General features: G+C 36.6%; 1 protein-coding gene across 2 annotated transcripts in view; it reads left to right on the forward strand.

Moving 5' to 3' along the window:
* Positions 1–14,676, forward strand: part of LOC145287801 (LHFPL tetraspan subfamily member 6 protein-like) — a 486,740-nt gene that overhangs the window by 363,007 nt on the left and 109,057 nt on the right. Inside the window, exon 2 of one of the 2 annotated variants that reach the window (XM_080135645.1) lies at positions 11,822–12,650. The exons of the other annotated variant lie outside the window; for it this stretch is intronic. Coding sequence (XP_079991771.1) covers positions 11,822–11,829 — 8 coding nt within the window. The 3' untranslated portion in view covers positions 11,830–12,650. Of the gene's footprint in view, positions 1–11,821; positions 12,651–14,676 lie in introns of those variants that run through there. 2 annotated transcript variants of the gene reach the window in all.

A 14,676-nucleotide genomic window follows, 5' to 3' on the forward strand; every position in this document is an offset into this window, starting at 1 on the left:
TCAGGATCAACCAATATTCCACACTTTCCATATTTTATTGTCATCCAAATTTGTGAAATCGCCCATTTTTCAATCAAATTGATTGATTGCTGGCTCTAGTCTGGGACCCACCATGGTGTACTAGGAGAAAGCTTCACATGCTTTCCCGCAGTGACTTAGTTCACAATACATTGTAGTTTACATTGCACTGTAGAGAACCTACTGTTAATTGTATAAAATTATTTTTATTAAAAAATTAAAATTTGGTACTAGTGCAGAGAGTGATCCGGACGTAAATAATGACGTTATTATTAAAAAAGCCATTCTTAACATGGGGAGAGGAAGGTGTTTTGTACCTATTCTACACTTCAACCTTACAATTGAATGGAAAAATATATCATAAAACTTTAATTAAACTTGGAAATACGATTTAAAAATAGCGCGGATCACTCTCTGCACTAGCACCTAAAATTTAAAATGCGAAAGTCAAGTATCATATTTAATTGTGCTCTTTTGAACGCGCCCCTGTCATATCAAAGAACTTACTGTTGATTTTGTATGCTGAGCCCTTCTGCTTGTGCGGTGATAAAACTTCAAATGTATAAGAGTATTTACTTTGGTCAAAATAGGACTGTTTTTATATTATTCGTATGATTTGAATTCATCTGAGTACTGTTCTCATCTTGAGTGTGATTTTCACAACTTTTCGGTCGATGTAACCTCCGACCTTCTTCAGGTGTATCTGGTCAAACTCGGGAATTTCGACAGAATTTTGAGTGGAACTATTTATTTACTTCACGGGGGTAGCATGCTCTTGTTCCATCAGCCACGACTGGATAGAGGTAATTCTAACTAATTCACAATTGTATTATTCGGTCGCTCACACTGAGGATTGAACCTTCATAAGAATATCACTTTTTACAATTGATTATTCCAAGTACTCTAACCACTGCACCATTCCCGAGTTTGACATGACATCGACCGAAACGTTGTGAAAATCAAACTCAATATGAGAACAGTAGTCCGACGAATCCAAATAATCCAAATAACCAATCCTAATCTAAAAAATTCATAAACATCATGTTTTTACTTTAATTGGATTTTTTCGATTATCGATTTTCGATACTTATCAGAGGCATTTCGATACAAAACCTATTTAAGAACACTCCTAGATACATAAAGTACATTTGTGTTAAATTTTTGAAAAAATCGACCCAGCGATTTTCGAATTCATAGGGAATAAACTCACACGCACATACCCACGCAAAGGGCTTTTTATATATATAATATCATTATTATCACCTCAACACTATTTTTATTCAAACATTCAAATAAACTGAATGGCTCTTGTCTTGGGGAAGCTTCATGCTTTGACAAGCTTCTGGGCTTGACTTTTACTCCCGATCTGAAATGGAACATGTATATCAAATCCATTGCCAAGGTCGCTGGAAAAATAGTGGGATCCTCCTACCGCTTCAGTAGATATCTCACTCCTGATATATAAAAGCCAGGTTCGGCCAACAATGGAGTACTGTTGCCACGTCTGGGCAGGAGCTGCTAGAAGCAGCTTATCCTGTCTTGACAGAGTTCAAAATAGACTTCGTAGCTTGGGGGGGGGTGCACTTTTCTCTTCCCTGCAACTTCTTTCCCACAGAAGAGACGTTGCGAGCCTATCTCTGCTTTATCGTTATTTTCATGGCAAGTGCTCATCTGAACTTCAATCTATGGTCCCCCTCGCCAGACTTTCACGATAAGCACTCGTCTAGCCAAAACTACTATCAATAATTTCCCACACTCTTTATCTGTACCTATACCTAAATGTAGATTCCATGAACAAAGCTTCTTTCTTAGAACTGCACATCTGTAGAACTCTCTTCCGATTGCCTGCTTTCCAACTGACTACAATTTGATTGTCTTCAAGTCCAACATAAACAAGTTATTGATGAACTGTCCACCTAAGTAATCCAATATAAAAAAATCCCATTACTTATGTTTACTACGTTATAATCACAATGACTAATGTATACCCATTAACCCTTATTCTCGAGTGGCTTCCGGTCCTTGATAAGTGATGATTCCTGTGTAAAAAAAAAAAAAAAAAAAACTATTTAGGACGACAATCTCCTCATTTACTGCAATTTCTTATTATACAAATCTTTCTCTCTATAATAAAGACAAATATGTATTTATTTGATAAAGATATATTAATAAATATTCATTACTTTCACGTCAGAATGTTAGACACAAGGTTAGGTATGGTTTTGAGAAGACAATGCACTAAGATAAGCACATCCTTAGTAACTCGCCGGGCAGCTCAGGCGATTATCCATAAACTAACCCTCTCTCAGAGAGAAGGAATGATCATCTAGGGCTGAACAACAACAAAGCCACTGTCAGACTGATTTGTGTTATGATTTGATATATATATATCTTACAGTTGACACCAAAGTTAAGCGACGCTGAGCCTGGTCAATATTAAATGGGTGATCATTTGGAATATCAGGTTTTGTATGTGCACTCTGCTAATTTTGACATTGTTCCCAGTCGTGTTGGATTTCTCCTTTCCACTGGGTTCAAACAGTGCTGATTTAGGAGAATTGTGGTTGGTGATTGCGCAACCTTTGCTTTACAATTACTCACACAACTTCTTTTACAGGGGGGGGTATCCATTGTTTTTTTTAAGAATGTACAGAGGCAATGATGAACATAAAATTTCATCCATCACCTGCCTGTCGCGACTTCAAATACCCTAATTGAGGGAGGGGGGGGTCTTAGTGGATACTTAACCTTGCTCAAGGGTCTCTCATTTGCTAGTAGAGGGAAGGGGGTGCCTTAATGGTCCTGATGGTGGAAGTGCTTTCACCCTCTCACCCCATACAGTACCTAGTATTCCCAAATGGTCACCCATCTGGTACTGGCCATGCTTATCGTTGCTTAACTTTGGTGATCTGGTTGAGAACCTGTGTGTCAATGTGATGATGCCGTATATTATTTTGTATGAATATTACTATTACTATTAACGATTACTAACGAAGCATGTTTTGTTTTCTGTCATTTTTAGGGGGGGGGTGTACGTTCGTATTTATATCTTTAGCTATTAACTTGCTTCACACAGTAGCAAAATGTGGCACAAAGTGTAGAAGATGAGGGAAACCAACTTCCGAAGGAGGAGGTAATACCTAGGAAAATACACTTCTTGGGTCCAGTTGAACCATACTTCATTCCAACAAAGAAAGGTCTGGTGCTTCTAGTCGTACATACCCAGTTTGTGCAAGAGTCTCTATTTACTTGCCTCCCCATTTAATATGGGGGGAAATCCAGTTCCTTAAAGTGGGGCACTCTGGGTTGTGCCAAAAAAGTAAAAATTGTCTAATGCTAGATGAATCTTGGTAATGCATTAAGATTGCAACCATAAAAGAATGCGAGAAAATAATTATTTAGGTCTTAAAAATAGTTTTATGTTGTTGTTTTCGTTATACAGGGTGTCCACAAAGTCTGGCTACATTATGCAGCCAGACTTTGTGGACATCCTGTATATTACCATATGAAGAGTCATTTCCATGAAAAATCAAGTTAGTATTATGCATCTAAAATTTGAGAAAAGCTTGATTGAAAAGTGTCAACATTATGTGAATAAGCTGAATTACATGACATCAGGTCAAATTCGATCGCCATCTTGTTTTGATTTCGATTATTTACATAATGTTGACACTTTTCAAGCAACATTTTCTCAATTTTAGACGCATAATACTAACTAAATTTTTAATGAAAATGATTCCTCATTTGGTAAGGTTTAACAAAAACAACATAAGACTATTTTTAATGCCTAAACAGATTTTTTTTTATCGCGTTCTTCCATGGCCGCGATCTTTATAAATTACTTGGATCTCTCCTTCAACGATCCAGCACAAAAAAGATAATGTGTAGTATTTCTATTCAAACAGCCTGTTTAATTTGAATTTCTATCCATCTTTTTGTTGTTTTCTTTTTTACTTACGTGATTCCGTTTTCTTTTTTGATTTTTTAACAGTTCATCATCATCATCATCATCATCATCATCGTATGAATCAAAAGATTTTGTTCTGGCATTGGTGTCTCCGATATTTTTTCTAGCCAAAATTATTTCTAGAAAGGCATCGGGTACCACGGAAAAGTACCACGTGAAGATTGTCAACATCCTAAGTAAAAGTGATTTTTTGTGGAACGAACTGGTTTCGAACTTGCAACATCCAGGTCGTCAGTTTGTGTTGTTAACCACTTAACCGCCGTCACCTTCCGATCATAGGATGATGTTGATTAGCTAAACTAATATGATGTAATAATAGATATTTGCTTCTCATGCTATTTATTCAACTTGCATGTACGTTTGTTTCCCTTAACGTAATCGATTTTGAGATCTGGTATCATGGAAATTTCCCTCGAAAACGAAATATTTTATTTTTTAATGATTTTTTTTAAAGATAAATGGCAGAATTATTAACAAATTAGATTACATGCAGTTTGTTTCGTTTCTTGTGCGATTTCATCTCTTGTTGTAATATCCAAATGAAAGATTAACATAAAGACACAAGTGCTTCTTTCATCTCCAGATAAAAGTTACTCTTAAATCCATGCTTGATTGCCTGAAAAGCAGTTCCAGCTTACAATATATATATATATATATATATATATATATATGTGTGTGTGTGTGTTTACATTTCCCTATGTAATAACTCTGCTGTCAAGGTTCCGGGGTGTTTGGAGGTGTGGGTTGAGCAAAAAAAAAAAGTGGTAGTAGGAAGGCATGCTCGAACCCGTACCGCGAAGGAGGAAAAGAACGAGAAAAAAAACATGACGCTGTTGCTGTGACGTAGGTTTAAATTAAGGCTAGACAATCGGAGGGAGAGGATGACTTTCAAAAATATCGGCGAAAAAAGTGATCTCACCTTGTAGAAAAGTGCCCCGTTGAAGGTGAAGATATTAATGTTTTTAGCCAATTTTTCGATATTTGTCGTCTGAAAGGTTGAACTTCAAAACGATACTGATCTTGGTAAAATCCGTCGCCTCTGTCAAAGTTTTAGGCAGACATGCAACATACATACATACATACATATATTGGTAAGTAAAAATTTTCGACCCAAACTGATTAAAAAGCGTGCCCTATCTCTGAATATCCTTTATGTAAAATTTCAAATGTTTAGACCGGAAATTGTCTGAGTAATTTTTTTAACTTTGACCTCTATTATGACGCCTGAACATTTATTGTTTTGGGCTCAAATCAAGTAATTAAGTTATATCCATGTCCAAGGTACCTATATCTAAAATATAAATTGTTTATGCCCAAAATTGGCGGAGGAGTTTGGTAGAGTTCTCAAAGGTCAAATCGTCGAACTTTGACCCCTTAACAGCCAAATTTCTGGCCGAAAACGGAAAATCTCAGTACCCTGTATATCAAATTTCGCGTCCGTGGACTTAAAATTGACAGTTATTGCATAGAGAAATGTACACAGACACAGAAACACACACACACACACACACACACACACACACACACACACACACACACACACACACAGTTCACTTTTATTTATATATATATAATTTGACTAGTTATGGCAGTGATTACATAAGAATATATAACATAAAGTTCTCATGTAGAGTTTTAGTGCAATACCAGAGCTGTGAATATTTTTCTTTAAAGATACCACGTTAATAGGGATAGATACACAAGCATTTACTCATTTTCAGAAAGTTTTACTTTTAATAGTCACAACATTGGGTACAATTGTTTCAGACCACGGTGTTAGCGTACATGAATATAACTATTTATCATATTGTACACGTTCTGCTTAGCAAAAAAACAATATTTCAAAAGATTCACAGTCCACAAATAAGACCTTTCCAGTTAATACAGTGGGTATTCATTTTTTTTTTTATCAACAGCATATATATAAAAGTTCAAGCAGGACTTTATATATATTCAAACAGGATTTATATAATATGACGTTATTTCAGGTAATATGAGTCAGCATTTTTTCATTACATTAAATACATTGAATTCTTTTAAAATTCCTAATAATTAAATTGGAAATCCGTGAAAAAAAAAGGTACCCCCTTCGCAAAAAAAAAAAAAAAAATGCCCAGTTGACCCACACAAAATTAATCTTTTTGGCCAATTTTTAGATATTTTTTCATTCAAGAGATTGCGCTTTCTAACGATACTATAGTTGCGACTGTTTGATTCATCTGTCAAAAGTTTTTAGTAGACAAACAAACAAGCAGACGCAGATCTCTTTATATAACAGACTAGCGGTGGGTGCCTGGCGTTGCCGGGTGTTTGTCGGAGTAAAAGAAAAAAAAAGTTACAGTAGGCAAGTAGGCTTGAACCCAAAGCCTTGCGGCGAAGATGGAAAAAAGTGCAACACGTTACCGTGACGCTAAGCGGACAGAGAAGTGAGAAGAGTTGGAATTAAACGGTTAAAAATGCAGGTGGCTAAACGAACGATAACGTCTGGTTTTCTAGGTCAAACATCATGTCATAGAGAAATGAAATCACAGAGCGAATTTTGTAATTTTGTAACATAAAAGTCGCTCAAATAAAAGATAGACATGACCTCGTTTTGTAAATCATAGATATTATAATCTAGGGAGTATATAAAAAGTTCTAAGAAATAGTGACCCCCACCCACCCCGAGCACCTCTCCGAATAAAGCCTTTGGCGGACATACAAAAAAAATGCACACATACACATTTTCGCTTCTATATTATAGATTTACAATTTATAGTGGTAAAATATTAATATTCCCATGATATACTGCAAGCCTAAAGCCAAGGTTTTGTCTTGGACCTCAAAGCTATGAGTTGTTGAGATGGCTTGTCCCTTGCTGGCTGAGGTGTATGGTTCTGTGTGCTGTGCATTCCTAGGAGATCTACACTCCCAGGTTTTACCTTCTCACACTTTAAGAAGTGATTAATTCATTGGTAATCACCTGAGGCATTCCTACTGGAAAATGCCGACATTTTTTGCAAGTGGGAGTACCCTTCCTCCAGAGCACTGATTTTTTTCTCCCCAAATTCTTTCTTTGCCGACGTTGTGTCAAGTGTTGGGAGGGGTATAAACATACACTCCCAGTCCATTAGCAAACATTCTTACCGGGGAAGGACAATAATTCGATAAACCACTGAATTTTAGGAGTGTTACAAAATACGGAAGCACAAATGAGTAATAATCCAGGCTTTAAAAAATGGTATCTAAACTTCAAATTTTCAATTTTAATATATTTAATATTAAAGGCACTTATACAGTTGAAATCCACGACCGCTTTGAGTTACATCATTTAATATATTGTTATGGCCATTCTTTTACTGGCCCCTAGATGTAAATTAGATTACAGCAGAAGCGGTTGTTTTTGGTTTACAGCATATCAACCCTTTTAAGGTTATTTAATGCCGAATCTAAAGATTTTGAGGCCCTGTCGGTGGGGCATTAGAATATACCGACTGCCCCCCTGCAGAGGGTAAAAGTCCCTCAATGGGGGTCCTGGATATGACCATAAACTATATCCAGTGGTGAGGCCCCAGCCTGCGGGCTTTGGGGAGTGTGGAGCCACCCTTTAATTACCATTGCTCCCAGGTCCACTCTGACCCGGAGTGGTAGTACCTGTTAGGGTTCCAACTATGGGTTAAATAGAAACCGACTTGAAACAACAAATATATTCTATTAAAAATGCTTTTTTTTCAAAATCTTTGGATTCGGCATTAAATAACCCGAAAAGGGTTGATATGCCGTAAAACAAAAACAACGAACCAACCAACCAACCAACCAAAGATTTTGAAGAAAATTTTTTTAATAGAATATGTTTGTTGTTTTCAAGTCGGTTTCTATTTAATCCATAGTTGGGACCCTAACAGGTACTACCACTCCGGGTCAGAGTGAACCTGGGAGCAATGGTAATTAAAGGGTAGCTCCACACTCCCCAAAGCCCGCAAGCTGGGGCCTCACCACTGGATATAGTTTAAGGTCATATTCAGGACCAGATTACAGCAGATATAGAGACTCAAAACAACAAAGTTTTCTTTATAGCTTAACATTTATCTTAGCCTTCTTCTTCCTTTTTTTTCTGCTGCTGCTGCTTTTTCTTCATCTTCTTCATGTTTCAAATCTGTTTTTTTGCAAGCATCGATGATCATGATTTACCAGTTTCTCTGGACCGTTCCACCATGATGTTCCTATAGTAGGTTGCAGTTACTTGGTATAGGAGCAGTGCTCATACGGAGAAGGGAGTCTTAGCCATTGTACCTTAACCACTAAATATACTGACCTCTATGTTCGATCATTTGTCCCAGTCACTGCCACATCTTGATTAACAGTCAAGTATATTAACCTCTATGTAAAAACAGCGAATTGATAGACCACTAGTCGAATAAGCCAAACGAGCTGGAACAAAGGAAGCAGGGGATAGATCAGACAATTCTGGACAACACATGCCATAATAATATTTATAGAAAGACTGAGACTAGCAACATTATTCCTACGAACACTAAAAAGCAAATGACTCCAGTTGCAAAACTATTTCTTCATTTTTTTTGGATTTGCTTTCCTTTTCATCATTTTAAGAAGCAACTAAGTTTTCACAGAAACGTGTTAACTGGAAAAATTTTCAACCAATGGAAATCGTTCCAAGCCTCCCAAAGAAACACGTCTATATGAAAATAATAAACCGGTGCAAACTTAGACGCTCCTATAAGACCTGGCTATATATTATGATATCTATAGCAGGTTACAATTACTTGCTGTAGGGCCATTGTTCATACAGAGTGGGCAGTCTTAGCCATTTTATCTCAGTCACTAAGTATATTGACCTCTATATTTGATCATTTGTCCCAGTTACTGCTACATTTTGATCAACAATCCTATTTCAGTTGCTTTTGTGTGCTTTGGTGAACTACCTCCTCTCCATTGTCTTTTTACTAATCTCATTTCTTATAACCTTCGTTTTGCTGATCAACTTATTTGCTCTCTTTGTTATAGTTTTTCCTTTTTTTTTTAAATCACTTCCTAACACTTTGGAGGATATCCATAGTATGACTTCTTTTTCAAATATCAGGTCTGTTGTAGACATTGATGATCATGGCTTACCAGTCTCCTCTGCATTCAGACTGTGTCACCATGGTGTTCTTTGCAGTATAGTTCCTATAGTCAGTTGTAATTACTTGTTATATGGGCAGTGCTCATAGAGGGTGCATAGTTTTAGCTGTTGTGCCTCAATGGGTATCATTTGCCTAAAACAATGAAGAGTTGACCAATCCTGGAAAAAAACATCAGGTTGCTTAACAGTTCATCCATCACCTATCTGCCTGGCCCTGTCGGTGGGGCATTAGAATACGCCGACTGTCCCCCTGCAGAGGGTAAAAGTCCCTCAATGGGGGTTCTGGATATGACCTTAAACTATATCCAGTGGTGAGGGCCCCAGCTTGTGGGCTTTGAGGAGTGTGGAGCCACCCTTTAATTACCATTGCTCCCAGGTCCACTCTGACCCGGAGTGGTAGTAGCTGTTAGGGTCCCAACTACGGGTTAAATAGAAACCGACGTGAAAACAACAAATATATTCTATTAAAAAAATTTTCTTCAAAATCTTTGGATTCGGCATTAAATAACCCGAAAAGGGTTGATATGCCGTAAAACAAAAACAACCAACCAACCAACCTATCTGCCGTGACTTCACGTATCCTGATTGGGAGATGGTGGCTAAGTGGATACTCAACCTTGCTCAAGGGTCTCCCATTGGATAGCAGAGGGAAGGGAGTGCCTTACTGCTCCTGTTGGTGAAAGTGCTCTCACCGTGGCACCCTATTGTACAATGTCGATATTTCTTTGTTACACAACTGTCTAACAGATGAAGTCAACTTCCCAGCTTCCAACATAATACTAGCCCTTATCCTTCCATGGTTTTTAATGTAAGAGGATGCTTTAGTTGTTTAGAAACTTGGGTAAAAAAGTACCAGTCACAAAGCCGTTCTTGACAATCAGCCCGACAAATGCAGGGCCAGGAACTGGCCCAGTACCAGTTAGACTGAGGTACACCATTTGGGTATTACTTAGGAGGTCCACCCTCCCAGGCCTCGCCGCCTGGCTTTTGGGTGGGGCAAGTTTACTGCTTGTTGCCTGAGTACTCCTACCAGGCAATGCCGATGAGGAATGCTCAGGCAATTTTTGCAAGGCTAGAGTGCCCCTCCTTTAGGGGCGCTGGCTGAACAACCTCACTTTCCGACCTTGTGTCACATCTTGCTGAAGTGGGCAGCAAGTTAATCTCTACTAACCCTTATCATAAGCCCCAGCTGAAGGGAGCAAAAGGTAGAATGTTTGCTCATTTTGATTGTCAAATCTAATATATAAAAAGCTATATGTCTGTCTGTTTGTCTCCATATTTTCAAACTCTATCTCTGCTGAAACTAAAAGTCGCAGAGCGGCATTAGGAGCCTTAAATGATTGCATTTTTTGTACGGACCGTTCTTTTATGGGTCTTTAGCCGGTTAAAATAGTTTTTAAGGTTAAAATAACTTTTAAGGGGTCAAAAATGGGTAAAAATTGAAAAAAATCGTTATACATTTTTTACATTCAACTTAGTTTATTTTTAATTTTTAATTTTTAATCAGTTCATATGCATGTCACGTTGGTACAGTGGTAACGTCACCAGCTTTGAATGCTACAGTTTTGCTTTCAGTTTCGATTCTAGCTAATGGCACCCAAATACATTCTTTTTTTATACTTTTGAACCCACGACTCTATAATAATACTTATGAAATCTGGACAAATTAAAAGATTATATTTAAGCATATTTTTGCCCGGGCAACTAGTCGTCCATAAGGAAATACTTGTTTGAATGAAGTAATTATTTACTTTTATGGAGTAAGCTGATCTACCCATTTCAGGAATTAATGAACTTACCCAGCAACAATAAATACAGTTACATCTAAATATCATGGAGACAATTTGTGGCAGTTATGGTCCCAGAATCATGACGTGTACTTCTGTAACATACTATTCTTAATACAATTTTTGTTAATTATAACATTGTGTTTGTCTTGATTTTTATCGACCTGCAAGGTCACAGCATCAAGTATCGCTCTTCTTTTTTTACTTTTCAGTGACATAATTCTGCAATTATTAGTTAATACATATTCTTACTGTCATCCTTGCCTCAATCTTTAAATTATCAAAGCAATCGCAGCTGCATTCAAAACACCACGTCTTTGACCTACATTCTTGAACTATCTCTCATTATCATCTAAGTTATAAAAGAAAGTAAAGTGGCTTACTATAGTCGAGGGCAACCTAAAGGTTCCCGTTTCATTAGCTACTGCATCAAATTGAAGGAAAGGGTACCACTCCTTTCCTAAGACTACTCCACTTACTCTTGATCTTTCATCTGATAATGCTTTATATATTTAACAAACGGGCATCAAGTATCACTTTTTTTTTTTAGTTTTTGGTCTGAATCTACCAAAGATTGAACCCTGGTCTCTCTGCTAATTACCGAACATATCAAACCATTATATCCTTGCTTTTTATGATCACCCTGGGGTCATCTTGTTACAAACAATGGTGCCACCAGATTTTTTAGTGCACTAGGGAAGAAAAATGTGTATCAGATTATGGGAATTTTTATATTATTCAAGTAGTTGTGATTGCATGGGGGAGATAACTCATATATAACTAGTTTTATACTTATTTGTGTGTGTTTTCTTTTTTTTTTTAATAAAAATTTGGAACTTCTGTATAGATTTATTTTCTATATACTATGAAAGTAATTAATTCGTATATATATATATATATGTGTGTATTTTTTTTTTTATCTTTCAGGTAAGTGATGATTTTATCCATGTTTGAAACCGAGACGCAAGAAGACTGGTATGTTATTGCATGCAAATTGGTGTTGGATGATTAATCGGAATCGGAAAAATCGACAAATTTAGGGGTATCAGAATCGGTATCAAAATCGGGAAAATCGAGAAAATTGGTGCCTATTTTCTGATGCCAAAACGATTCTTTTAATTGTCCTTTTTTTATTTGATTTTGTTTTAAGCAAAATCTTTCTTTGCTGGAAATAATAATAAAATAACAAATATTTATTGATTTTAAAATACTAATAAATCCAAAATCTATAGATCATCCTCCACAAGTGTGATTTTAACTTTAGAAAAACATCTGCATATTTAACAAGTGTTTTTTTACAGAAATCAGGAAAAATGGCAACTATTAGTTAAATATTTAGAGATTTATAAAGTATCAAAATCGGTAATTTAGTACGGAATCGGGAATTGTATTGGAATCGGGAATTTAGTACGGAATCATAATTTAGTACAGAATCTGTAAATGTATCGGAATTGGGAATTTAGTATGGAATTGGTAATTGTACCGGAATCAGGAAAATCACTGGAATCGTCCCATCTACTAATGCAAATACAAAAGTGTTTCTTATCTGGCTTAATTATATCTTCCTGATGAATTCATCTAAAAAAAAAAAAAAAAAAGTAGCTTTCAATAATTAGTGCAAAGTAGTCTTCTTTTTATTTTTATTTAGTTTGTTCATATTTACTTAAAAGTTAGTAAAACAAAATTAGTTTGGAAAGATTTATTTTTTGAGTATGCACTAAAATAGCAATTCCTTTTTTTATATCTTACATTTTATATCAATATATACGTTTATTATTATTATATACGTTTTTATTTATTATTTGTATTTAGTTTATTATGATAATAATAATAATAATAATAATAATAATAATATGTATTTAGTTGATGATGATGCTGCTGCTGCTGCTGTGTTTTTATTTATTATTTATATTTAGTATTTGATAGAATATAAATATTCCCATGATACACTGCCAAGGTTTTGTCTTGGATCTCAAAGTCACGAGTTGTGTAGATGGATGTTCCCTGCTTGCTGAGGTATATGGTCCTGTGTCTCTTGTGTATTCTTAAGAGGTCCATCTTCCCAGGCTTTACCTTCTCACACTTTGCGAAGTGATTAATTCATTGGCAATCGCCTGAGGCGCTCCTACTGGAAAATACTGCCCAGACATTTTTTGCATGTGGGAGTGCCCTTCCTCCAGGGCACTGATTTCTTTTCCCCAAATCCTTTCTTTGTCTGCCTTGTGTCACGTTGTGGGAGGGGTGTAAAAATACACTCCTAGTCTGTTAGTAAATTCTTTTACCAGGATTCTCTTGCGTTTATTATTATTATTATTATTATTATTTTTTTTTTACATGGGTGTCACCACTTATCAAGGCCCAGAGGCCACTCGAGGATAAGGGTTAATAGGTATACATTAGTCATTGTGATTTTAGCATAGTAAACAGTGGGAATTTTGTAACTTGGATTACTTAGGGCGACGATTCAATTAGAACTTGTTCACATTGGACTTTTTCTTTTTTTTTTTTTTTTTTTTCATAGGTATCAACACATTATCAAGGCCAAGAGGCCACTCAAGGATAAGGGTTAAAGAGTGTACAGTAGAAATTGGACAATATACTAATAATTAGTGATGAAAATTTGGTAAATTTGATAACTTATATGGAACGGCTCATCAAGAACTTATTTACGTTAGACTTGAAGACAACCATATTGTAGTCAGCCGGAAAGCAGGAAAACGGAAGACAATTCCACAGGCGTGCAGTTCTAATAAAAAAGCTTTGTTCATGGAATCTACGTTTAGGTTTAGGCACAGATAAAGAGTGTGGGAATTATTGATAGTGTTTACAGCTAGACGAGTGTTCCTTGTGAAAGTTTTGCGAGGGGGGACCATAGATTGAAGCTCAGTCGAACACTTTCCATGAAAATAACGATACATCAGAGACAAACTCGCAACATCTCTTCTGTGAGATAGAGGTTGCAAGGAAGAGAAAAGGACATCTCCTACGAGGCTACGAAGTCTATTTTGAACTCTATCAAGGCAGGACAAGTCCTTTCTAGCAGCTCCTGCCCAGATGTGGCAACAGTATTCCATCCTTGAACGTACCTGGCTCTTATATAGATAGAGAATTGCATCAGCAGTGAGATATCTACTGGATCGATAGAAAGATCCCACCATTTTTCCAGCGGCCTTGGCAACAGATTTGATGTACGTGTTCCATTTAAGATCAGGAGTAATGGTCAAGCCCAGAAGCTTGTCAAAGCTTGAGGCCTCCTGAAGACGAGAGCCATTCATTTCAATTGATGCCAGATGGGGATCAGAATGTTGATGATGTAAAGAGAGAAGCTTGGTTTTAGATGCATTAAAAGTAACCAGCCACTCCTTTCCCCATTGTACTACATGCTCAAGATCAGAGGAGAGAGAATTGGAGAGAACTTGGTCGTTTACTGTCTTAGATGTGCTACCATAAATGGTAGTGTCGTCAGCATAAATGTCTACAAATGATGAAAGGATGTGATTTGGAAGATCATTAATGTAGATCAGGAAAAGAGTTGGGCCCAGGATGGACCCCTGAGGGACACCGGCATTAATACTGTGGGCTTCTGATTTTTGCCCCTCAACTACTACTCTTATGAACCTATCAGAAAGAAATGATTTAATAATTGAGAAGACATTTCCAGCTATACCATAGCTAGAGATCTTATGAAGTAAACCTTTATGCCATACCCTATCAAAGGCCTTAGATATGTCAAGAGCAATTGCCCTAGAATTATTATTATTATTTGGTCCATCGAAGGGCGA

The sequence above is a fragment of the Euprymna scolopes genome, chromosome 11, assembly GCF_053919585.1.
Source record: "Euprymna scolopes isolate OS-2025 chromosome 11, ASM5391958v1, whole genome shotgun sequence".
NCBI classification, from domain to species: Eukaryota; Metazoa; Mollusca; class Cephalopoda; order Sepiida; family Sepiolidae; genus Euprymna; species Euprymna scolopes.